Source organism: Rhinopithecus roxellana, chromosome 19, assembly GCF_007565055.1.
Source record: "Rhinopithecus roxellana isolate Shanxi Qingling chromosome 19, ASM756505v1, whole genome shotgun sequence".
Classification (NCBI taxonomy): Eukaryota; Metazoa; Chordata; class Mammalia; order Primates; family Cercopithecidae; genus Rhinopithecus; species Rhinopithecus roxellana.
The window spans coordinates 53,576,361-53,602,509 of record NC_044567.1 but is presented as its reverse complement, the minus strand read 5'-3'; the positions used below and the strand labels follow the sequence as shown (position 1 = coordinate 53,602,509).

At 49.7% G+C, this 26,149-nt stretch overlaps 2 protein-coding genes across 5 annotated transcripts in view; both read right to left on the bottom strand.

Annotated features, from left to right (window-relative positions):
* The window catches only part of ITGAE (integrin subunit alpha E), an 80,343-nt gene extending 63,116 nt beyond the window's left edge, over nucleotides 1–17,227 (bottom strand). For 3 of the 4 annotated variants that reach the window (XM_030923669.1, XM_030923670.1, XM_030923671.1), the window contains exons 1-2: nucleotides 17,101–17,205; nucleotides 588–711 (exon numbers count right to left, since the gene is read on the bottom strand). In XM_030923669.1, the coding sequence (XP_030779529.1) occupies nucleotides 588–711; nucleotides 17,101–17,185 (209 nt within the window). In that variant the 5' untranslated portion in view covers nucleotides 17,186–17,205. Of the gene's footprint in view, nucleotides 1–587; nucleotides 712–17,100 lie in introns of all 4 variants that reach the window. The other variant, XM_030923668.1, reaches the window with a different exon arrangement.
* An 891-nt stretch (nucleotides 17,228–18,118) lies between these two features.
* The window catches only part of NCBP3 (nuclear cap binding subunit 3), a 47,117-nt gene continuing 39,086 nt past the window's right edge, over nucleotides 18,119–26,149 (bottom strand). The window contains exon 15 of the transcript XR_750020.2: nucleotides 18,119–18,436. The gene's annotated coding sequence lies outside the window, so the exon portion shown is untranslated. The remainder of the gene's footprint in view (nucleotides 18,437–26,149) is intronic.

Genomic DNA, 26,149 nt, shown 5'->3' with positions numbered 1-26,149 from the left:
CGATCACGGCTCACTGCAGTTCCACCTCCCGGGTTCAAGCAATTCTCCTGCCTCAGCCTCCCAAGAATCTGGGATTACAGGTGCCTGCCACCACTCCCAGCTAATTTTTTTTTTTTTTTAGTAGAGACAGGGTTTCGCCAGGTTGGCCAGCCTGGTCTCAAACTCCTGACCTCAGGTGATCCACCGGCCTCAGTCTCTCAAAGTGTTGGGATTACAGGCGTGAGCCACGGTGCCAGGCCCAGTTTTTTCTTTGTTATTTTTTGTTTCCAAATGTTCTATATTGAACATGTATTACTTCCATAAGGAACAAAAGAGCCTTAATATGCATTATTTTAAAATTGTCTTTAAGTCCACCCTGCCCCCTAGCCAATGGAACAGGGAGAGGCCCAGTGAGGCGCGGGGCTGGGGTTCCGTGGACCCCACAGACTGGCCGGATGCCCACAGCCTCTGTCACGCCTTCTCTCTTTCTCCTGCATGCCCTTCTGAAAGAGACAGTTCCTCTCCTGACTGTAGGGTGGGGTGCCATGGCCCATCTCAGGTTCCCCGGTAGCCCCCATTCAGGCCTCCTGCCCACCGGCCCTACTCACCAGGTCTGGTTGGTGCCAGGGTCTTGGTGCAGAAGGGAGCTGAGCACGAAAGGGGCACCTCCCTTGGGCGTGAGCCAGGGCCGGGCCACATCCACATTGAAGGCGGCCAGCAGCGGGGCCAGGCCTGTGGGGAAAAGAGGAGCGTTTAATGAAAGAGGCCTTTTACTCCCATTATTCCAGCAAATCCTGTGGCGTCTTTAACCCCGTTTTACAGCTGAGAAAAGTGAGACTCCCCAAGGATCTTTGTGTGTGTGTGAGAGAGAAAGACTAGACGCAGGTGTATCTGACCCAGAGCCTCTGATTCTCCTACTAAACCAAGCTATACCAGTACCCAAGCCCCCGTCCTCCAAGAAGCCACGCCTAGCTCTCCCCAAAGAAGCACTTCCCACCTCCTCACGCCTTACTGTCATTTCCGCACCTGACACGCAGAACGTACTCACATTACCGCGTCTTGTACCGAAGTTACAGCAGACTGTGAGCCCCAGGAAGAGGGCCTGCGTATGTTCTTTTTTTTTTTTTTTTTTTTTTTTTTTTTTTTTTTTTTTTTTTTGAGACAGAGTCTGGCTCTGTCGCCCGGGCTGGAGTACAGTGGCCGGATCTCAGCTCACTGCAAGCTCTGCCTCCCGGGTTCACGCCATTCTCCTGCCTCAGCCTCCCGAGTAGCTGGGACTACAGGCGCCTGCCACCTCGCCTGGCTAGTTTTTTGTATTTTTAGTAGAGACGAGGTTTCACTGTGTTAGCCAGGATGGTCTCGATCTCCTGACCTCGTGATCCGCCCGTCTCGGCCTCCCAAAGTGCTGGGATTACAGGCTTGAGCCACCGCGCCCGGCCAGCCTGCGTATGTTCTATGTACCCCCTTCAAGCGACCCAAGAGAAAACAGGTGTCCCCAAAACTGCCTGCACAAGAATGTTTTATTCGGAAGAGCCCCAAACTGCAAAGAACCCGAATGTCCATCAACAGGAGAATATGGAAAAACCCACTGTGGTGTATTCCTACGATAGGATCCTACTCAGGAGTAAAGAGGAATGAACAACAGATACAGCAGCGTGATGAATCTCAAAAATCATTATGCTGGCCGGGCGCCAGTGGCTCACGCCTTTAATCCCAGCACTTTGGGAGGCTGAGGCAGCTGGATCGCTTGAGATCAGGAATTTGAGACCAGCCTGGCCAACCTGATGAAACCCCATCTCTACTAAAAACACAAAAATTAGCTGGGCGTGGTGGTACGTGCCTGTAATCCCAGCTACTTGGGAGGCTGAGGTAGGAGAATTGCTTAAACCTGGGAGGCGGAGGTTGCAATGAGCCGAGATTGCACCACTGCACTCCAGCCTGAGCAACAGAACGAGACTCCGTCTCGAACCAACAACAAAAATCATTATGCTGAGTGGCAGAAGCCTTACATCTTTCTTCTTTCTTCTCATTTATTTATTTATTTTTTAATTTATTTACAGCAGAATAGGCTCACGAATTCTATTTTATTCAATGGTTATAATCTGTTATCACTATATTGGTTCTTAAATTGTCCCTTATTTGGACTTTCCATGAAGGAATAATTGGTACTGGGTTAATTCTTTCACCATAAACAACTAGAACACTAGACAAAACCGATAAAACGTTTTCAGACATTTGACAACAGGCAGAGCAGGGCAGTGATCTCTAGAAAACACGAACAAATAACATGAGCCCTGTCATTACCCTCAGCTTTCTTGCTGGAGGAATTTTATGATCCTGATGCAGGGAAAGGGAATTCAAGCAGAGCACAGCAGATTTGCTGAGCTAAGGCAACAAAAATCATATTGTATAACTCCAATTATATGAGGTTCCAGAACCAGCAAAACTTAATCTATAGTAAAAAGAAAAAACATGCCTAAGACGATGAGACTAACTGGGAAGGGACTAGAAGGAACTTTCTGGAATGATGAAAATATTCTGTATCTTGATGGGTATCTGAATTACCAAGGTGTGCATGTGTTAAAGCACACTCAATGAATGGTCCACTTAGAATTTGTGCATGTCACTGTATGTAGATATTACCTTAAAAAAGAAACGCAAACACATTTTGTTGATATGTATGCTGAAATGTTTAGAGTTGAATTATACATAAGTCAGCAATTTATTTTTATTTATTTCTTTTTTTCGAGATGGGGTCTCGCTCTGTCTCCCAGGCTGGAGTGCAGTGGTGCAATCTTGGCTCACTACAACTTCTGTGTCCCAGGTTCAAGCGATTCTCCTGTCTCAGCCTCCCACGTAGCTGAGATTACAGGCGCCTGCCAACACGCCCAGCTAATTTTTGTATTTTTAGTAGAGACAGGGTTTCAGCATGTTGGCCAGGCTGGTCTTGAACTCCTGACCTCAAGTGATCCACCTGCCTTGGGCTCCCAAAGTGCTGGGATTACAGGTGTGAGCCGCCACATCCAGCCTGCAATTTACTTTAAAATGCATCAAAATATAAGATGGGATGCTGGATGGGTAGATAGATATACGTGATAAAACAAATACGCAAAAGTGTTAATGATTGTCATATTTAAGTGTGGTGATGTGCTTGTCCACTGTATAATTTTTCAACTTTTCTATGTATTTGAAATTTTTCATTTAACATTTTTTGGGGAAAAATAGATATTGATAGAGTACCTCCCAAAGAGGTTTTGCCAATTCATACTCCAACCACAGCATGGGAGAAGGTTTGTCTCCCCACAGTGTTGCCTGGACTGACTGTGAAGACATTTTCATCCTTATTTTAAGAGTATCTCGGCCGGGCGCAGTGGCTCAAGCCTGTAATCCCAGCACTTTGGGAGGCCGAGACGGGCGGATCACGAGGTCAGGAGAGCGAGACCATCCTGGCTAACACGGTGAAACCCCATCTCTACTAAAAAATACAAAAACAAACAAACAAACAAAATACAAAAAAACTAGCCGGGCGAGGTGGCGGGTGCCTGTAGTCCCAGCTACTCGGGAGGCTGAGGGAGGAGAATGGCGTAAACCCGGGAGGCGGAGCTTGCAGTGAGCTGAGATCCGGCCACTGCACTCCAGCCTGGGCGACAAAGCGAGACTCTGTCTCAAAAAAAAAAAAAAAAAAAGAGTATCTCACCATATTGTTCCAAAATTATTTTTTATTTTATTTTATTTTTTATTTTTTGAGATGGGAGTTTCACTCTTGTTGCCCAGGCTGGAGTGCAATGACTCAATCTCAGCTCACTGCAACCTCTGCCTCCCAGTTTCAAGCGATTATTCTGCCCCAGCCTCCCGAGTAGCTGGGATTACAGGCATGCACCACCACGCCTGGCTAATTTTGTATTTTTAGTAGAGATGAGGTTTCACCATGTTGGTCAGGCTGGTCTCAAACTCCCGATCTCAGGTGATCCGCCCGCCTTGGCCTCTCAAAGTGCTGGGATTACAGGCATGAGCCACCACGCCCGGCCAATTTTTGTATTTTCAGTAGAGACGGAGTTTCTCCATTTTGGTTAGGATGGTCTCGAACTCCCGACTTCAGATGATCTGCCCCCCGCCTTGGCCTCCCAAATATTTTTTACTTTTTATTTTATTAAGACAAGGTCTCACTCTTTTGCCCAGGCTGGAGTGCAGTGGCGTGATCTTAGCTCACTGCCACCTTTGCCTCCCAGGATCAAGCGTTTCTCCTGCCTCAGCCTCCCAAGTAGCCAGGATTACAGGTGCGCACCACCACACCCAGCTAATTTTTGTATTTTCAGTAGAGACAGGTTTTCACCGTGTTGGCCAGTCTGGTCTCGAACTCCTGACCTCAGGTGATTCAACCTCTCAAAGTGCTGGGATTATAGGTGTGAGCCACTGCTCCCATCTCTATTTACATGGGAAAAAAGCAAGATGAAGTCCAGTTTACAGACTTATCTGTTCAAGTACTGTTCAATTAATGACTTTTGCCATAAACACTCTTAAAAAGCTATACAACTTCTTGGCAACACTCCTTTTTTTGGTTGAGTGACTTTTTCATCTCTAAATACACTGGGTAAACATGATATAAGGAATGACATTTGACATTACACTCTCACATGAAGAGATACTCACTGATTGACTTACTGTGCAACAGTTTCTAGTCCAACAACACCATATGGAACAAATCTGCATTGCATGTCATGCTTGGATAAATCCCAAATGCCTGCTTTTGCTTATGTATGCAGATGGCGAGGGCTGAAGCTTCTATGGTTCTGAAGTCGGATGAGCGCATAGGCTATTTCCACGTGTTTGGAAGAGCTTTTGGGTTCAGCATTTATTTTGCCCTCAAGGTGTTTCTCTGTAACTTTTGCTATGACTTCATTTTTTATTTTTATTTTTTTGAGATGGAGTCTCACTCGGTCGCCCAGGGTGGAGTGCAGTAGCGCGATCTTGGCTCACTGCAACCTCTGGCTCCCGGGTTCGAGCGATTCTCCTGCCTCAGTCTCCGGAGTAGGTGGGATTACAGGCGCACGCCACCACGCCCGGCTAATTTTTGTATTATCAGTAGAGACGAGGTTTCACCATGTTGGCCAGGCTGGTCTCGTACACATCCTGACCTCAAGTGACCCGCCTGCCTTTGCCTCCCAAAGTGCTGGGATTACAGGTGTGAGCCACCACACCTAGCCTCCTGTCCAATCTTGTTCTTTTAATAAGGCCAATGAACCTTCATTACAATAAATTGTATATGGAAACTGTATTTTTATATTCAAAGTATTGTTTTTATTCATCTAAACCGGTTTTATTGGTCAATGAATACATTTTCCTAACAGTAAAAATCATCTGAGTATCTTCAGTTGGGTGGAAAGCATCACAACTTTTTTAATGAAATTGATGCAAATATTTTTTCCAGTTAATGGTTGTTTATTTAGCAGTAGAGGTTTCAGAAAGAAAGTAAAATCATTCCATGAAGGACAAGTATATAAACGACACTAGCTTCTGTATAAGGAAGGGAAGGAGATACATGCACACAAATATGTTGTTTTTAATTCACTAGGAAGATGTGACAATTTTAAATCTGTATGTATCCAATAACATTTCAAAATATAAAAGCAAAAATTGAATTAAAAGGAAAAATCCAAAACACTACAATGAAAGTGGGAGACTTCAACACTTCAACAATCCTTTTATGTTAACTACAAAAGCAGACCCAAAACTGAGCAGGATACAGAAGACAGGAGCAACACAGTCACACCAAAAACTGAGCAGGATACAGAAGACAGGAGCAACACAGTCAGAACAAAAACTGAGCAGGATACAGAAGACAGGAGCAACACAGTCACACCAAAAACTGAGCAGGATACAGAAGACAGGAGCAACACAGTCACACCAAAAACTGAGCAGGATACAGAAGACAGGAGCAACACAGTCACACCAAAAACTGAGCAGGATACAGAAGACAGGAGCAACACAGTCACACCAAAAACTGAGCAGGATACAGAAGACAGGAGCAACACAGTCACACCAAAAACTGAGCAGGATACAGAAGACAGGAGCAACACAGTCACACCAAAAACTGAGCAGGATACAGAAGACAGGAGCAACACAGTCAGAACAAAAACTGAGCAGGATACAGAAGACAGGAGCAACACAGTCACACCAAAAACTGAGCAGGATACAGAAGACAGGAGCAACACAGTCACACCAAAAACTGAGCAGGATACAGAAGACAGGAACAACAATCACACCAAAAACTGAGCAGGATACAGAAGACAGGAGCAACGCAGTCAGACCCAAAACTGAGCAGGATACAGAAGATAGGAATAACACAATTAGCAAACTTGACCTGACAAACAGAACGCTGTACCCAACAATGGAAAAATAAACATTTTTTTTCTATTTTTTTCTTTCCTTTTTTGTTTTGTTTTGTTTTTTGTTTTGAGACAGAGTCTCACTCTGTCAATAGGCTGGAGTGCAGTGGCGCGATCTTGGCTGACTGCAACCTCTGCCTCCCGGGTTCAAGCGATTCTTCTGCCTCAGCCTCTCGAGAAGCTGGGACTACAGGCGCACAACACCATGCCTGCCTAATTTTTCTATTTTTAGTAGAGACAGGGTTTCACCATGTTGGCCAGGATGGTCTCAATCTCTTGACTTTGTGATCCACCTGCCTTGGCTTCCCAAAGTGCTGGGATTACAGGCGTGAGCCACCGCGCCCAGTATTAAATTTAGTTTTCATTTGTTCATCTGGCCTTTATAAAAATGGCAAGAAAAATTTCTTTTTTTATGGATAAATTATTACTAATAAATGTAGGAAGAATAATAGAACCGAATTATTTTGTGAGTCCTAATGAAATACAATAATTAATTCAGGCCAGGATCATTAATAGGTAAAACTTCTAAATGAGAGTCTGATAGACTAACTTTACGATTAGGCGGACACCACCAGGAGCCCACTACTCCATCTCAGCATCCCCAGGAGTGGGCCTCCCAGGCATAAGTCCTTCTTGGTGTGACACCCTGGGATGGATCTAAGGGCCTAAGACTCTGCATCTCCAACAAGCTTGTAAGGAATGCCCACACTGCTGGTCTTCAGACCACATTCTGAGTACTAAGGCTTTAAAATACTTCAGCGAAGAAAAGAAAAAGAAGGGCTACGCGCGGTGGCTCACGCCTGTAATCCCAGCACTTTGGGAGGCCGAGGTGGGTGGATCACCTGAGGTCAGGAGTTCAAGACCAGCCTGGCCAACACGGTGAAACTCCATCTCTACTAAAAATACAAAAATTAGCTGGGCGTGGTGGCACACACCTGTAATCCCAGCTGCTTGGGAGGCTGAGGCAGGAGAGTTGCTTGAACCCAGGAGGTGGAGGTTGCAGTGAGCCGAGATCACACCATTGCACTCCAGCCTGGTGACAGAGCGAGACTCTGTCTCAAACAAACACACATACACACAAAAGAAAAAGAAGTTAAATAACTGTAGGAAGTGGAGCAAAATCCTCACGATTGCTTAGTGTATGATCGCCAGAAAACTGAAACCTGATGTTAAACTTCCAGTTTCTAGGCAATCTGGGGAATAAAAAGACGAATCCCACCAAGAGGAAGCAAACACACGAACCCCGAATGTAGATGTTCCGCAACACCTGTGACCAAACTCCACAATAAATCAAAGACATGAAAGCAGAAAATGGGAACGGGGGTGCACTCTAGACAGAAAGAGCCACAGCAACCACATGTAATGTGTGGACCTTGTTTGGATCTTGCTTTGAACAAACCAACTGTTAAAAAGACATTTTGAGGCTGGGCGCGGTGGCTTACGCCTGTAATCCCAGCACTTCGGGAGGCAGAGGTGGGCGGATCACCTGAGGTCAGGAGTTGAGGACCAGCCTGGCCAACACGGTGAAACCCTGACTCTACTAAAAATACCAAAATTAGCCAGGCATCTTGGTGTACACCTGGAGTCCCAGCTACTCGGGAGGCTGAGGCAGGAGAATTGCTTGAACCTGGGTGGTCGAGGTTGCAGTGAGCTGAGATGGTGCCACTGCACTCCAGCCTGGGATACTGAGTGAGACTCCATCTTAAAAAAAAAAAAAAAAAGACATTTTGAGACAGTGAGATTTGTATATGGACTAAGTATTTGGAATTAGATGATACTAAAGAATTATCATTAATTTAGTTAGGTGGTAAGAACATTGTGGCTATTTAAGAAAATGTCCACGTTCTTTATTTTTATTTTTGAGATGGAGTCTTACTCTGTCGCCAGGCTGGAGTGCTGTGGTGCGATCTCAGCTCACTGCTACCTCTATTTCCTGGGTTCAAGTGATTCTCCTGCCTCAGCCTCCTGAGTAGCTGGGATTACAGGGGTGCACCACCATGCCCAGCTAATTTTTGTATTTTTAGTAGAGACGGGGTTTTGCCATGTTGGCCAGGCTGGTCTTGAACTCCTGACCTCAGGTGATCCGCCTGCCTCGGCCTCCCAAAGTGCTGGGATTACAGGTGTGAGCCACTGCACCTGACCCTTCGTGTTCTTTAGAAATGAAAATGTCCGTGTTTTTTGGGAGTGAAATGACACGATGTTTGGGGTTTGGTTTAAAATCATGTTTCTGAAGCATTAACATGCAAATGAATCATCGGAGATCTTGGTAAAATGCAGATTCTGACTCAGCAGGTAATGAATCAGAGTGGGGCCGAGAGTCTGTTCCAACAAGCTCCCAGACGATGCCAACACTGCTGGTCCTCAGATCACGTTTAGAGCAGCCAGGCTTTAAATACTTCGACAATAAAAATGAAAAAGGGAACACAAAATAAATTCAGGCTGTGTGGCTGGATCTCGATCAATGTGTCATCCGCTTGATGGACATATTGGGTTTACTATAGTTATCTTGTTTACCTGTGTACATGCTTAAAATTTTATTATCCAAAAATTCCAGATTGAGGAGGAGGAGCCTGGGGAGACGGCTCTGAGGCCAGGCCCTGCATCTCTCATCTCTCCATTTCCAGGCCATTTCCCTGAGTCTGGCACAAAGTGGATATCTATATTTAATTTAATTTTATTTATGGATTTATTTTTTGAGATGGAGTCTGGCCTTGTTGCCCAGGCTGGAGTGTAGTGGTGCGTTCTCGGCTCACTGCAGCCTCTGCCTCCCAGGTTCAAGCAATTCTCCTGCCTTGGCCTCCCGAGTAGCTGGCATCACAGGTGTGCGCCACCATGCTCGGCAAATTTTTGTATTTCTAGTAGATTTGGGGTTTCCCCATGTTGGCCAGGCTGGTTTCAAACTCCTGACCTCAGGTGATCCACCACCTTGGCCTCCCAAAGTGCTGGGCTTACAGGCGTGAGTCACCATGCCCAGCCTGATATCTATATTTTATTCGTTTTTCTTTATACCTCTCCTTGCCTGGAATGATTTGTGGTGATTCATAAAAAGATATAATACAGGTAACATAAACGCTTGCTTAAAATAATGGGGCAGGCAAAAAAGACAGAAGGAAAATGATAGTTTAAAAAAAGAGGGGGATACAATAAACCAGGAAGGAGGCCAACAGCTAACATGTAGATCAAGCAGTGGCAGCACTTTCTTTTCTTTTTTTTTTCTTTTTTTTTTTTTTTTTGAGACACAGTCTTGCTCTGTCGCCCAGGCTGGAGTGCAGTGGCACGATCTTGGCTCACTGCAACCTCTGCCTCCCGGGTTCAAGCAATTCTCCTGCCTCAGCCTCCCGAGTAGCTGGGACTACAGGCTCCTGCCACCATGCCCAGCTCATTTTTCAATTTTTAGTAGAGACGGGGTTTCACCATATTGGCCAGGCTGGTCTCGAACTCCTGACCTTGTGATCCACCTGCCTCAGCCTCCCAAAGTGCTGGGATTACAGGTGTGAGCCACTGCACCCGGCCTTTTTTTCTTCGTTTCGAGTTGGAGTCTCACTCTGTCACCCAGGCGGGACTGCAATGGCGCGATCTTGGCTCACCGCAACCCCCGCCTCCCCAGTTTAAGTGATTCTCCTGTCTCAGTCTCCGGAGTAGCTGGGACTACAGGCACATGCCAGCATGCCTGGCTAATTTTTATATTTTTAGTAGAGATGGCATTTCACCGTGTTAGCCGGGATGGTCTCGATCTCCTGACCTCGCAATCCGCCCGCCTCGGCCTCCCGAAGTGCTGGGATTGCAGGAGTTAGGAGCCACTGTGCTCGGCCTTGTTTCCCTATGGCCAGTGACTGCCCCCCGGCCACCAGTGAGTACCATGAGGGCACACACTGCATCTGCCTTGATTGCCACATTATCTCAGGACCTGGCATGCTGGCCCACACTCGGTAGGTGCTGGGAGAGTGGCCACTTGCAGCCTACACAGACTCTCAAAGGTTCCAGATGAAGACCCTCAGGCAGGGAAGAAGGTTGTACGGTTCCCGCTGCTCCCTCAAGAATCCAGGGCTGAGATAAGGGATGCCCAGTAGGGATTTTGGGCTCCAGCCCCTGGGCCCACGTCACGTTGAGCCCTGTGCTTCCTGGTTAGCCAGGCTGGGGGAAAAAGAGGTCAGCAAACTGCCTAGAGGAGAATTAAAAAGTGCAAGCTGCCAACATGTTACGAGGGGTGAGTGTGGGGCCTTCGTCTCCCCATTTCACTATCGGTGTAACTGAAAAGCACGAGTGGAGACTGCAGAGCAAAGTCCAGTCCCCTCTCCTGGGCCTCCGTGGCAACCTCTGCACACTCCTGCCTCCAGGCCTCAACACAGCTGCTCCCTCCACCCAGCAGGCGTGCTCACCGCCCTCCACCTCTGTCTGCAAAGCCCGTCTTTTGTGGCCCTGCTCAGCCAGCCAGGAGCCAGGACCCAATCCAGACTCTCAGTCAGAGTAACTCCCGGGTCCCCGAGCCCCCTCAGCACCCTGTGGTCTGTCTGGCTCTGACCGAACCCTGAACCCCCTCAGCATCCTGTGGTCTGTCTGGCTCTGACCAAATTCTGTCTGGATCAGGGTGATCTGTGATTCAGTCTATCTCCCCCGAACCGTGATGTGATCTGAGTCACACACAACACCCCCAACCACAGAGCCCAGCTCAGCACAGGGCCAGGCCCAAAAGAGGCGCTCTAAAAATGTCAGAGTGAGCCAGATATTCCCTTTCCTCGCGCCACCCCACCCCCGTGTTCACTCTGTTCAACAGAGAGATCTCGTTCAACAGAGGGTTCTGCTCCCCCAGAGCACCTGTTGCCTTCCAGGAACCATGCTAGGTGCTGAGCTCAGAGAGGGGTGTGGTTTGCACACGGCCCATCGGAAGATTGAATATTTGCTTCTGGGGCTCAGATTCTGTGTTTGTGCCCGATTCCAAAGCCTTTAGTAAAAGCTGGAGGCACTGAGGGGTTGCTAAACAGAGAGAGGGCAGGGTCACCAATGGCCTCAAGAAGCTGGGCACTGCTCCTGCTGTGCTGGTGGCTCACTGAGCTGCAGCAGAGCTCTGCTTAGAGGGCTGGTAACTAGGTCATCAAGAGCTTGCTGCAGGGGCACGGTGGCATGCGAAACTGTGTTCGTGTGTGTGTATGAGCACGTGTGCATCCGCGTGTGTGCATCCGCGTGTGTGCATCCGTGTGTGTGTGCATCTGTGTGTGTGCATCCGCGTGCACGTGTGCATCCATGTGTGTATCCATCTGTGTGTGTGGCATCCGTGTGTGTGCATCCGTGTGCGCGTGCATCTGTGTGTGGTCATCCGTGTGTGTGCATGCGTGTGTGTGCATCTGTGTATCTGTGTGTGCGTGTGTGCATCCATGTGTGTGCATCCGTGGGTGTGCGTGTGCATGTGTGCATCTGTGTGTATCTGTGTGCGTGTGTGCATCCGTGTGTGTGCACATGCGTGCGTGTGTGCATCTGTGCGTGTGTGCATCTGTGTGCGTGTGTATCTGTGTGTGTGTAGTGTGCATCCGTGTGTGTGTGCTTGTGTGTGTGTGTATATCCGTGTGTGTCTGTGTGTGTGGTGGGGGAGGTCGGTGTATTTGCTGGGCTTTCCCTGAGGGTCAGCTGGTGCCCAGGTCTGCCAGGCCTGGCTCAGCCTGTTTCCTCGGACTGGATGCGCCTCAGGCCCGACAGTTCGCCTTTGAGCTGCGCCTTCATCAGGAAACCACCTCCTGTTGCATTTCCCACCAGGACTCAGAAAACAGCATCGTCTTGGTAGATGGTCTTGAGTTCAAATCCTCACTGCCTCGGAGTCACTGAAGGACCCTGGCACCTCCCTTCCATCTCCCCTCTGGGACATGGGGTTGTGCAGATCCAATAGGGCAACACCCGGCCCCAGGTCTGACGCAGGAGGCTCAGCACGTGGAGGCTGAGGTTGGAGAGAGTTACAACCACAGGCGAGGGCTGGCCCTCCCTCTCAAGCCCCCCTCGCGTGCTGCAGACTTACAGACACAGCTCCACCAGTGTCTGTCACCACACTACCCACAGGACCACCTCTCTGAGCTGTCCCCAGCCACAGAGGCCTGCTGAGTCAGACCGAGATCCCCCTCCATCCTGTCAGCCACCACTGTCTCCCCTCAACCCTCTGTCTCCCCCAGCACACTGGGCAATTTAAACACACATTCTCACAGTACAATAAGTACCACTGTTCCCAATTTAGGAAACTGAGGCTCATGAGGCATGATTCACCCACATTGATAGCAGGAGCTGCAGAAGTGGGACTAGACGCAGGGGTCCTGACACCCAGCCCAGAACCCCCAGCAGGGCCTCGTGGGAGGGCTGTGCCTCAGAGCCATCTGCAGAGCACCTGCGCAGGACCACCCAGCCACGGTCCCCCCGCCTCGATCTTCCACACGGAGCCTCATCAACTCCACCCCGAACCTCACAGTCAGCTGAGCCCATCTCTCTCCATCACCCTTCATCTCCCTAATAACAAGAACAGCCAATAGGCCTTGAGCACTACTGTGTGCTGGAAACTAAACATTTCTTTTTCTTTTTTTTTTTTTTTTTGAGATGGAGTCTCGCTCTGTCACCCAGGCTGGAGTGCAGTGGCGCCATCTCGGCTCACTGCAACCTCCACCTCCCGGATTCAAGTGACTCTCCTGCCTCAGCCTCCAGAGTAGCTGGGACTACAGGCGCCTGCCACCACACCCAGCTAATTTTTTGTATTTTTAGTAGAGACGGAGTTTCACTGTGTTAGCCAGGATGGTCTCGATCTCCTGACCTTGTGATCTGCCCGCCTCGGCCTCCGAAAGTGCTGGGATTACAGGCGTGAGCCACTGAGCCCGGCCTCTATATTTTTTCTGAAACGTTGTCTCTCTCTGTCTTCTAGGTTGGAGTACAGTGGCACAATCTCAGCTCACTGCAACCTCCGACTCCTGGGTTCAAGCGATTCTCTTGTCTCAGCCTCCCAAGTAGCTGGGATTACAGGTACGCACCACCATGCCTGGCTAATTTTTGTATTTTTAGTAGAGATGGGGTTTCACCACGTTGACTAGGCTGGTCTTGAACTCCTGATCACAAGTGATCTGCCCACCTTGGCCTTCCAAAGTGCTGGGATTACAGGTGTGAGCCACCGCGCCCGGCCAGGAAACTAAACGTTTCTCATGAGTGTCTCCTCCTCCCCACGTCTGCCTTCCCCAGGACCTGTGGATGGGACCAAGGCAGAAGCCTCCTTACGGGCCTCTCTGCCTCCCCTCTCTCCCAGATTCCAACTAACACACAACATACAAGTCTGTCACCCTGCTCAAGACCTGTGGCTCCCCACTGCCCTCAGCAGGAATTCCAAGCTCCCCCAGGCCGGCACTCAGGTCCCCACATTCCTCACCCGCCACTGTGGGCCTCTCGGGCTTGGATGCCCACATTCCTCCACTCACACCACACCTGCCCCACGCAAGGGGACTTCCCAAAGACGGGCAGGGATGCGGGGCTCCCACACAGCCCACACTCCCCCAGCCAGTTCTCCACACACACTGCACTCTGCTGGCATTCCACCTTTGCTTGGGCCACCCCTCGGCCGGGAGTGCCCTTACCCTACCCCCATGTTGAGAGACACTGCTGGGGCTGGAGAGGCTACTGTGTGCACAGCCTGCCTTCTCTTCACACAGGGCGCCAGGACAGGGGTGGCTTTGCCTCTGCCCGCACCCCCAGGCCCCAGTATGTCCCGATTTGGGGCGGGGCTGGAAGGGAAAGCAACACCAGAGACAGCCTTCCGCTCCCACTCACGCTTCGCCTCCCTCTTCCTACCAACTAGACTCCTCACACCCCACGGCTTGGTGCCTCCTATTCCCCCCGCAGAGAAGGCCCCTCTGCTCACCCTCATCCTTCAGATCCCACCTCAGATGCCACAGTCTCCCACTCCCCAGGGACTGAGGTTTTCTATCACGCACAGGCCTAGGGTGATGCCCCAGCAGAGCCCCGGGCCTCAGCCCGAGTGTGTGCCACCAGCAGAGTGGGCTCTGGACTTCCAGTTCCTTCTTCTTCACCCCTGTAAGGCTTTGTAGGCTGACAGGACAGGCCTCGTCACGCAAGGGTGCAACGGTGGAAACCCAACCTCTGAGACCCAGGATGGAGAAGTGAGTTGATGTGATTGCAGAATGAGTCAGGGGTGAAGACGGACTTGGGGACGGCAGGTCACAGGGTAACAGGGCATGATGGGGCTGGTGGTCAGGGTGTGGGCAGTTCCAGGATTTCAGGACCTGCCACAAGTGGGTGCCACGGGGAGAGGGCTTCCGTGGTGGGGGGAGGCTGCCTGGAGAAGGAACCGAGTGGCAGAGCCCTGGAGTCTGAAGCCCCTGGCTGTTAGAACTGTCAACACACAAAGCGTCCGCCGCCCTTCCCAACAAGCCTGGGCACCTGACCCACCCAGCAAGACCACTCTCCTGGAGGAACTCCCACTCTAACCTCTGGCTCTAACTGAGCCCCATCAGACAGACAGACAGTCAAGGCTGTGGTCTGCAGACATCTGGCTGGAGCTGAGGGCACAGCAGCCCCTCAAGGCAGCGGGTGAGAGGACTTACTGGCCATGCAGAGCAGCGTGTGAACGAGCCACATCCTAGCTGGAGCAGAGGCAGCTCCCTTAGACAATTGCTATTATTCCATCTGCTCTCACGAATAACAAGAAGTAGGCATCACCAGAGTGGGTGGCCTGGAGAGGGTGGAAGGTCAGCGCCAGGCCAGTCCTGGATTCTCTCCAGCCTAAGGAGGCCCAGCCCGGCATGGGATTCAGGGTGCTAGGCCTGGGGCCACAGTCTGAGGGACTCTTTCCTCCCAGCAACTCCTGAGCATTTTCTTTCTCAGGCTCTCCTCAGGCCCAAGACTCAACACCACCTCACCTTCTCCAGGAAACTCTCCCGGACTGGTCCGCCCCAGTCTCAGGACCTCACAGCGTGGAGCAGAACTGCAGCAGCTTCGTTTCTGCCACCCACATTGGAGCTGCTGGGGCCCTGCTCTCAACCTCTTCCCATGGCTGAGCTGAGCTGTGGGCTAAGCACACGGTCTCACGGCAAGTCTGCTCCATCATTGCTGTCTGCTGCCCAGCAGCTTGGGAAGAGCCTAGGCCTCCAAAGAGGTTTGATCAATGCCACCTGCTGGAAAAGGCACTGAGGTGATGAGTGGTGGCCCCAGAGGCTGCAGGAGACAGATGAGCCACAGGAGTGTTCTGGAGACATGGGAGTATTCTGGAGCTGGGAGGCAGGACAGAAGCCTGGGCCTGAGCCCCGTGTCTATTGTCAGTTGCTTGCAAGCCTGGGCAGTCACTGTCCCCTCTGTGACCCAGTCACCTCCTCTGTACTGGGAGAAGGTAGACAAGAGTCTAGTCTAAGCATCTGCTCCAGGTATTCTTGGTAATGGGAGATCAAAGCCACAAGCCATAAAAAGAGACTTTCTACACCCCACGTGTAACTAAAAACAGAGAAGTCTAAATTGTAAAATAAAAGGAAGTTCAACAAACTGTTGATCTTTCCATGGTGACTATTCTGATGTTTTTGAAATATAAAATATTAGGCCGGGCATGGTGGCTCATGCCTGTAGTCCCAACACTTTGGGAGGCCGAGGCAGGCCGACCACCTGAGGTCAGGAGTTTGACACGGGCCTGACCAACATGGTGAAACCCCGTCTCTACTAAAAATACAAAAATTAGCCGGGCGTGGTGGCGCGAACCTGTAATCCCAGCTACTCCGGAGGCTGAGACAGGAGAATTGCTTGCACCTGGGAGGCAGAGGTTGCAGTGAGCCAAGATCCAGCCTGGGCTCCAGCTGGGGCAACAGAGCAAGACTCTGTCTCAAAAAATAAAATGAATACAAAATATTAAAATCTGTCCAAAACCGTGTGACTTGCTGGTACCCTACACATTGTGGCCTGCTTCCTGGGTGATCTGGCCCCATGTGGGATGCTAATCCAATTCTCCCGCCAACCTCCTGAGCGGGGGCAGGAGATCCATGGGAAGTCCGCTCAGATCACGAGGCAGGACCACCCTGGCCTCCGGCCTGATCTTAGCAGCCTCCAGGGGCTCACCTGACTGTGCTGTCTCATCCCTGGCGGCCCACGAAAGGATTCGTGGCTTGGCTTTTGCCCAGAGGCTTTCATGGGACAGTTAAAGGCTAAAATGGGACCCCCCCAGGCAGCAGAAGTGCTCCCCCACCCCACATACCAGTTTTCGCCCTGGCCTGACAACACAGGAAGCAGGCTCCCCGCCAACACGCTCGCCCTCTACATACAGACACTTGCCCCCAGTCTCTCGCCAACACCCTCTCTCACAGGGTCCTCACCCTCTCAGCCCAACCCCTGCTCTGTAACAGAAGGCAGCTCTGCCAGGCGGAGCCTCCATACTCAGAGAACAAACTACAGAGGCGAGGACCTGCCACAAGTGGGTGCCACGGGGAGAGGGCTTCCGTGGTGGGGGGAGGCTGCCTGGAGAAGGAACCGAGTGGCAGAGCCCTGGAGTCTGAAGCCCCTGGCTGTTAGAACTGTCAACACACAAAGCGTCCGCCGCCCTTCCCAACAAGCCTGGGCACCTGACCCACCCAGCAAGACCACTCTCCTGGAGGAACTCCCACTCTAACCTCTGGCTCTAACTGAGCCCCATCAGACAGACAGACAGTCAAGGCTGTGGTCTGCAGACATCTGGCTGGAGCTGAGGGCACAGCAGCCCCTCAAGGCAGCGGGTGAGAGGACTTACTGGCCGTGCAGAGCAGCGTGTGAACGAGCCACATCCTAGCTGGAGCAGAGGCAGCTGCGTTGGAGCCGAGGCGAGTGAGACACATGGGCCGTGGCCCACTCAGCTTCCCCTCAGCCAGGAGGCCAGGAGGCGGGGACAGAAGCACACACACCAGCAACGACCCACAGGCAGATAGGCACTTTTAATCAGACAGAGACACTCCGGCTCATACACAACCAGCCGTGTGGCTTCCTCAGTTGTGGGTTGGACCCTAGGAGCTTTGGAACCACTGTCAGTCCCACTCTCCCACCCACACTTTGATGGAATGGGGAGCTGAGGTGTGGCCACGGCCACAGTTCTGGGTTCCTCAGCAGAGCCGGAGGTGCAGGAGCAACATGAATCCAGCCTGCCGTCCATATCCATTTGAGTCGGTCCCTGTCCTGCCTCAGAACCTCCCACCAGACATCTCAGCCCAGCTTCCAGTCCAGGGTCCTTAGTGGTGGTTGCCTCAGCACTGAGACAGGGGTCCTCCTCCCATAGGAAGTGCCCTGAGTCAAAAACGGGGTTCCTGTACCAGCCCATGCACTCAAGACCCTGGGGTTCTGGAGGGCCAGGTGAGTGGAATCACTGCCTCGATTCAATGTTGGCTGCATTCGTCCTCTTTAAAACCAGGAGGACAGCATCCTGATGCGGAAACTGATTGAACAGGACTCTGAGTTACCGAGAGTAACAGAAGTAAAATTCTATCCATCTTCCAACACACCTCTGATCCGTCCCAGCATTCCACTAGAACACGCCATTGACAGTTTGCAGTCGTATTTAACTGCTGTCAAATCTGTACTGTGTGACCAAGTCTGTGAGACGGAAGGAACTGTCTCCTGCACCCCTGTTCCCCAGGCTGCTGGAAGCGCAGGGCGGTGCCGTCAAACAGAACTCTCCGCAGGGATGGAACTGTTCTAGGTTGACACTGTCCAGCATGGTCCTTATGAGCCACATATGGTACTAAACCCTTAAAATGTCACCAGAACAACTGATGAACTGAATTTTATATTTTATTTAATTTTAAATTAAAAAAGGCAGGACATTCCAAGTCTCCCTCACATGAGTGTCTGCAGCCCCAGGGAGGGAACTCTGAAATGTGAATGTGTTAACACAGAGTGGACAATGGTGTTGACTCCATTACTAGATAAAAATCCACGTTATTTTGTTTCTCTCATGGAAAGGTTGCTTGGCTAAGGTTCTGTGAAGATCCGATGACGTTTCCAACCCTTGGCCTTGTCTGCTTTGTTCTGACAGAATGCTTATGACTACCAGATCTTGCTTGGTGATGTGAGATTACAACTCACCGGTTTCCATCCTGCATGAAACAGAAGTTAAACAGCAGAGAAGTTAAACAGCTGTGAAAGCAAAATTCCAGGTCTGGTGGTTTTCCTGCCAGGTCATGAGGAAACCATCCTACTTCTGTTGAACCTTGTCCCAGGCAGGATCGGGACCTGTGGCCTACAGCCTGTCTTCCCAGCGCTCCAGGGCTCGTGACCTTCCTCCTCCCCTCACTTCATTCTAAGCTCCAAGGGCACTGGGGAGAGTCACAGGGGTCTCCTCTCCCCAGCACTGGCCTACAGCAGGAAGAGAGCAGCCCAGTCACTGAGCAGATCCCTGGAAGGGCAGGGCCAGAACCCAGACTGCAGCTCACTCGAGATTCCTGAGAGAAGCCTTTGTGTTTAGAGTGTGAACGGCAGGGTGCCTCGGAGAAGCCAGGAAAAGCTGATGATTGGATGCCGGACAGGGAGCAGGGCCATTTCTGTACCTTTGCAGACTCCTAGAATGCTGACTCATCCTGCATCCATCCAACATGTATTTATCCAAGCGTCAGTGCCTCTAGTCATGAGACACATAGGTGTCCGTAAAGCCCTCCTGACGGTAGCTGCTTTCCCCACAAACCCAAACTACACCCCCAAGGTCAGGGGCCAGGCTGTGTTGAGTAATGCTCCCCGTCATAGCAGCACCTCGCACAAGGCTGGGTGTTCGGCAAATACATACATAACCAAAAGACATGTAATTGTGGTTTCCCAACTCACTTTAAACAAATATGCCGGGACCAACTCGAGGGACACAACGGAAACGGGACTGTACTCTTCACAAACATCAGTGTCATGGAAGACAAAGAAAGGCTGAGGACCTGCTCCAAATGACAGCAGGCTGCAGAGAGGATAACTAAAGGCAGCACCTGATCCTGGATTGGATCCTGGACCAGAAAAACCACGGCTTTCAAAATCGTTATTGGGACGGCTGGCACACCTGAAACTTGAACGACAAATGAGCAACTCTTGGGCAGATCAGAGTATTACACATTTCCCAACTTTGACAGCTGTACCATGGACACGTGAGAGGCGGTCCCTGTTCTTGGGAAACGTTCACTTTCCCAAGTGACATCTTATGGATAAACGAGCATGATGTGTACAAATAACCCTCAAATGGTTCATGGTTCAGAGAGGACAGGAAGAAAAAGGGGTGAGGGAAGAGAAGAGGGAATGAATGAAGAGAAAATGTGGCAAAATGGTCTTTGTTGTACCCTTGAAACTGCTGTGATTTTGAAATGATTTCAAAACAAAGTTTTATATATTTTTTAATGTTTTTCTTTCTCCCCTTGATACCAGGAAGAATAAAGTTTTTAAAATGGCCAGGTGCAGTTAGAGTCACAGTTACTTGAGAGGCTCAAGCTACTAGGGAACGCTTGAGCCCAGGAGTTTGAGTCCAATCTAGACAACGTAATGTGAACCTGTCTCTTTAAAAAAAGTTGCAAAATGTTCATGGATGCAGGAGACGTGCTTGGCGTCAGGGTAAAGTGCTGCCTGTGGGCCGGGCGCCGTGGCTCACACCTGTTATCCCAGCACTTTGGGAGGCCGAGGTGGGTGGATCGCCTGAGCTCAGGAGTTTGAGACCAGCTTGGGCTACATGGTGAAACCTTGTCTTTACTAAAAATACAAAAAATTAGCCGGGTGTGGCCGCGTGCGCCTGCAGTACCAGCTTCGGGAGGCTGTGGCAGGAGAATTGCTTGAATCTAGGAGGTGGAGGCTGCAATGAGCTGAGATTGCGCCACTCCAGCCTGGGCGACAGAGCAAGACTTTGTCTCCAAAAAAAAAAAAAAAAACAAAAAACAGAAAGGGCTGCCTGCTGTCTTCAGAGTGAGTCAAAAGTACTGAGGCACAGCCTTCAGAGGCAGGAAATGGTTCTATTCCCCCACTTGCCTTCTGAGTCTTAGGAAGCCAGAAAGAGTGACGACATTGCTGAGACCAGAGCCTAGGGCTGCAGAGTAGTGGTACTCACGGCCTTTGACTAAGTGCTCAGTAGGAGTGCCCTGCTCAGTGCCAAGGCCTCACACGCGAGCCGTCCTCGGAGCCTCTCAGCCACCTACAAGGTCAACCAGATTCCTCAGATGAGGATGCTGCCTCCGAGAGGCCACAGCAGTAAGGAGCAGAGCTGGGACTCCAAACAGGTCTGTCTCCTCCAGAATCACGATTCGGAGCCACCACAAACTCTCCTGCCTTCAGCTCTATTGGTGTGTCAACTTTCTGTTTTTTGAGATGGAGTCTTGCTTTGTTGCCCAGGCTGGAGTGCAGTGGTGCTTTCTCGGCTCACTGCAACCTCTGCCTCCTGGGTTCAAGTGATTCTCCTGCCACAGCCTCCCCAGTAGCTGGGATTACAGGCACCTACCACCACACTTGGCTAATTTTTGTATTTTCAGTAGAGACGGGTTTCACCAGTTGGCCAGGCTGGTCTCAAACTCCTGACATCAGGTGATCCCCTGCCTTGGCCTCCCAAAGTGCTGAGATTACAGGCCTGAGCCCCCAGCTAGGTGGGTGTGTAAACTTTAAAAAAGCAGAGATTTCTTCCCACAAATGCAGATTGGGATCTCCACATGACCAGGTGCTGTGGAGTGAACTGTAAATGCCCTCCAAATTCATATGTTGAAGCCCTAACCCCCCATGTGGCTCTTCTTGGAGATAAAGCTTTTAGGAAGTAATTCAGGTTAAATGAGGTCATAATCCAGTAAGATTGGTGGCCTGACAGGGGCCGTGTGCAGGCACCAAGAAAAGCCTACGTGAATAAGACAGCAAGAGGGTGCCCATCCTCCGGCCTCAGATCTGTGGGGGACTGAGGGGGTGATGGGACAGGGAGAGAACAAGGAGTGGATTCTCTTGTCTTTTCTTAACTAAGGGTCTGGGAGCGGGAGGGCTGCACTGGGTGCTGGGACGAGGGGTATAGGCGTTTGGATCTCTCGTTTACAAGCCCCTACTTCTTTCCTGCTGTCTAACCCATACTCCTGAAACCCCTGATGCTCCTGGAAAGGAGAGCAAGGGTCCTCAAACACACATTAGCACTAGAAGGAAACTGGAGCTCATCCCAGTTGAGCCCTCCTTTTGACAGACAGGGAAGCTGAGGCCCAGGGAGGTGAGGGGACTTGCTCAGTCTTTCCAATTGAGTATGTGGGGCAGAGGGAGTCCCCAGGGCCCTGGCCCCAGCCGCCGTCCTATTTGACTTTCCCCAACAGGCATTCTACCTGAGCTAAAAGATGCTGCCTGCCTCTCACAGGCCCTCTGAGGAGAAGATGGCCACATCACAAGATTGAAAACTACCACGAAAATCCTAGGAAGGGAAAGGAAGGTGAGAATTCTTTTTTTTTTTTTTTTTTTTTGAGGCGGAGTCTCGCTCTGTCACCCAGGCTGGAGTGTAGTGGCGCAATCTTGGTTCACTGCAACCTCTGCCTCCCGGGATCATGCCATTCTCCTGTCTCAGCCTCCCAAGTAGCTGGGACTACAGGTGCCCGCCACCATGCCCAGCTAAGTTTTGTATTTCTAGTAGAGACGGGGTTTCAGCATGTTAGTCAGGCTGGTCTTGAACTCCTGACCTCAGGTGATCCACCCACCTCGGCCTCCCAAAGTCCTGGGATTACAGGCGTGAGCCACCGCGCCCCGCCTGATAATTCTCTTCTGCCAATGGTGTGGGCCTCTCTACCTCACTAACCTATGCTGGCTCAGAGGTGAGGGTGACAATTTGAGGTAACACAAAGTCTCAACTACTTAAGAATCTGGTCATTCAGAGAGGGCCCCTGGAATTGCTCAAATGAACAGGTAAGAATCCTGAGGCAGGGTACTGACCTTGGTAGGCGAAATACAACCTATACTCTCGAGTTTTATTGACAATACAGCAAAATTCCACTTTGATGCCTCACAACTACTTAAAATAGGCTTTTTGAAGCAGCATTTCCCTCACCACTCCGAGGAACAAAGTTCTGTGAAATGTTCATAGAGTTTCATAGAAAAAAAAGAAAAAAGCTACAATATTTCTTCTTCTAAGATTTATTTTATAAACACGTAAGAAAAGTTCTAGATATTTATTGCGGGTCTGGTTATGCAGTAACAATCTGCCTTGACGCAAGTGTGCCATTCTCAGTATCAAAAGCATTCTCTTCTTTTAGTTCGTAAAAGAAAAACATGGTTTAACTTCTAATTATTAACTTCTTGTTATTATAAGGTTTAAAAGCAATTACTGTACTTAGGTATCAAACTTATTTGTGTAGCAACTAATTCATCCGTGAAGCCACAGTTTGCCATGGCTTCAAAGCAAATTTTGACTTAAATCTAAAGTGCGTGTTAGCATCTCACCATCACTTAATGCTTCGAGTGAGAAGTTTGAGGAATGCTGCTTTAGGCAAAAGAGCCACTGCAGGACTGAGTTCGGTTCTTTTCACCTGCCCTGGACTGCTGTCACTTTCCTCACCAACAGGACCACTGGCTTAAGAACTGGCTCAGCCGTCCTTCTTTGGGGCCTATTGCCTGCCTGCCAGCTTCCTCTACGTCTATCCTGGGACAGATGAATGCTTTTCTAAAAAATATTTTGGACTATCTGCGTGATTCCCTAGCAAACGCTTTAGAGAGCTGGGTAAGCTTCAGCTCCGACATGGCCATATCATTAAAATTTGAAGTTTACTCAGGTCTACTTAATGAGATTTTTTTTTCTTATACAAGCATATGCACCTCTGAATAATTAATCTTCCCTTTTTCCAATCTGGGGCTTTCATCTAGAATTAGACTAACCTGCAGACAATGATGCCAGAACTGGGCTGCGTTACCACAATTCATTCATTTACCAAACACTCTCGCAGCACTGCTTACTCTGGGCTGGCCTGATGAAAGGATACAGAGGCACCACCACAAAGAACCTTGCTCATCAGGAGCTTGCTTACCGGCTAGAAAGGAAAATACAACATGAAAATAAAGCATTGTATGCACATGGCAGAAAATGACTAGCCTATCAGTGCGCCCCAGAGCCTCAGAGGATGGAGCCATTCCTGAGGCTGGAGGGTTTACAAATTCATCCCATCTTTACAGAAGACCTGCTAGATGCCAGGCATGCTGGCAGGCACTGGGGAAAGCCCAGTGAACAAGCAGACATGGTCCCTGCTCTCACGGAGCTTACAGTCTAGCAAGACAAACTAGGAACAAGAAATTACAGTCCAGTGTAGAGGTGTGCAGGGTTATAGGGTACAGTGATTTGGCATCATACACACATTTCACTTAAACACAATGGCATTTGTCTGAAAAACTTTTTGAAAAAGAAAAACAAATCAGTTGTTTGGGCCACTCCGCCGGCCCCTCCTTCACTCCGTGAGCACAGACAGGAGGGCGGGCCCGGGCAAGCTCACGCCTCTGCTGCCACTGTGGCCTGCCTCGGTTCCCAAGCTCCCCAAAAGTGATCTTCTCGCCTACATGTGGTTCTAACACCTAAAAACAAGTGGTTTTTTCACAACGCAGCCCTAACTGCAGGCCAATCACTTCACCTGGTACTCAACCAAACAGTAATCTGTTCCCACATGGGCAAGAAATGACTACCTGGGAACCTCAAGATGTTGGTCTTCAATATGGCACCTTCCTTAGATTTCTAAGAGGAATTTCAGTTACCCTCCATTTTTACCTTAGACACAGACCTTAGAACTGAATCCTGGAGAGAGCCAAGACTCTTCTGTGGTAGCACCATGGGACACAGAGAAGGAGCCTAGATCCTGGCTCTGGAAGCTGGGGATTGCCTCCTAGGAGGGCCCCTAAGACCCTAAGTTGGTGAGGGGAACATTGAAGCGGGAGGGGGAGAAGCCTGGGGGGAAGTATTTCGCTGGAGGTAGAAACAGTTCTGTGCACAGTCTGTAGGGCTAGTGAGATCAAGATGCATTCAGGGAACTGGTGAGCAGAGGGCAGGGGAGATGGGGAGAATAGGCCAGGGATACTGCCAGAGGACTGACCTTGGCGAGCCTTATAAAAAGCTATCAAAAAGGGTGGAATTGATGTGTGTACGTATTTTTTGAGACAGGTCTTGCTCTGCTGCCCAGGCTGGAATGCAGTGGCTTAATCATAGCTCACTGCACCCTTGAGTTCCTGGGCTCATGCGGTCAGGAGTGTGGAATTTATTCTCAGTGCAATAGTGAAGCTTTGGAAAAGTTTCAAGCAGAATAATAACAGAATCAGATTTATATTTAAGAAAGTTCATCCTGAAGCATGTGAAAAAGTGCCCAACATCATCAGTCATTAGGGAAATACAAATCAAAAACCACAATGAGGGCCAGGCGTGGTGGCTCATGCCTGTAATCCCAGCACTTTGGGAGGTCGAAGCAGGAGGATCACTCAAGACCACGAGTGTGAGACCAGCCTAGGCAACATAACGAGACCCCATTTGTACAAAATGTATTTTAAAAATAAAAAACTACAATGAGATACCACTTCACACCAGAAAATAATGAGTGTTGGTGGACATGTGGAGAAACTGGAATCCTCACACATTGCCGGTGGGAATGGAAAACGATACAACTGCTTGGAAAAACCTCCTGGCGGTTCCTCAAAAGGTTAAAGGTAATCATGACCCAGCCATTCCACTCCTAGGTATTAACCCAAGAGTCATGAAAACACTTGTCCATGCAAAAACTTGCATGGGGATGTTCATAGCAACATTATTCATAATAGCCAAAAAGTAGGGCCAGGCGTGGTGGCTCATTTATCTGTAATCCCAGCACTTTGGGAGGATGAGGTAGGCAGATCACCTGAGGTCAGGAGTTCAAGACCAGCCTGACCAACATGGTGAAACCCCGTCTCTACTAAAAGTACAAAAAATTAGCCAGGCGTGGTGGCACGTGCCTGTAATCCCAGCTACTCTGGAGGCTGAGGCAGGAGAATCGCTTGAACCCCGGAGGCGGAGGTTGCAATGAGCCGAGATTGTGCATTACAGCCTGGGCAACAACAGCAAAACTCCGTCTCAAAAATAAATAAAGAAATTAAAATATATATATATATTTTATATATGTCCCAAAAGTAGAAACAACTCAAATGCCCATTAACCAATAAGTGGATTAAAAAGAAATGTGGCACACCTATAAAATGGACTATGATTCGTTAATTTTTGAAAACGAAATACTGATACATGCTATGTGACATGGGTGAACCCCAAAAATATGTGAAGAAGCCAGTCACAAACAGACACACAGTATATGATCCCATTTATACGAACTGTCCAGAACAGGCAAATCCAGAGAAGGAAGATCAGTGGTGGTCAGAGGCTGAGAGGGAAGAGGGAACAGGGAGCGCTGCTAATGGGCTCAGGGTTCCTCTGGGTGAGAAAAATGTTTTGAAATTGACTGCAGTGCTGGTGCACAACTCTGTAAATATACTGAAAGCGACTGAAGTGTACACTTTTAATGGCTGAACTGTCTGCAAATTATATCTAAATTAAGCTGGTAACAACAACAAAGGTTCATCCCGGCTGCAGTGCGCAGAACGGAGAAAGGGCAGAGACCAGTGAAGAGGCTGCTGTACAAATGCAGCTGGAAAGGACAGTGGCTGAAGTACGGGGAGGGGTTCACAGGATCAGACTACAAGGGGGCCAGAGAAGGAGACTCCATTCTGCGGTGGATGCCACAAGTTCTCCTGGGTACCTGGTAACTCTCCAGAGAGGAGAGGGGGAAACAAATGAGGTATCTGCAATTACCATCAAGCAGCAAACATGGATTTAAAATCTCCTACCTATA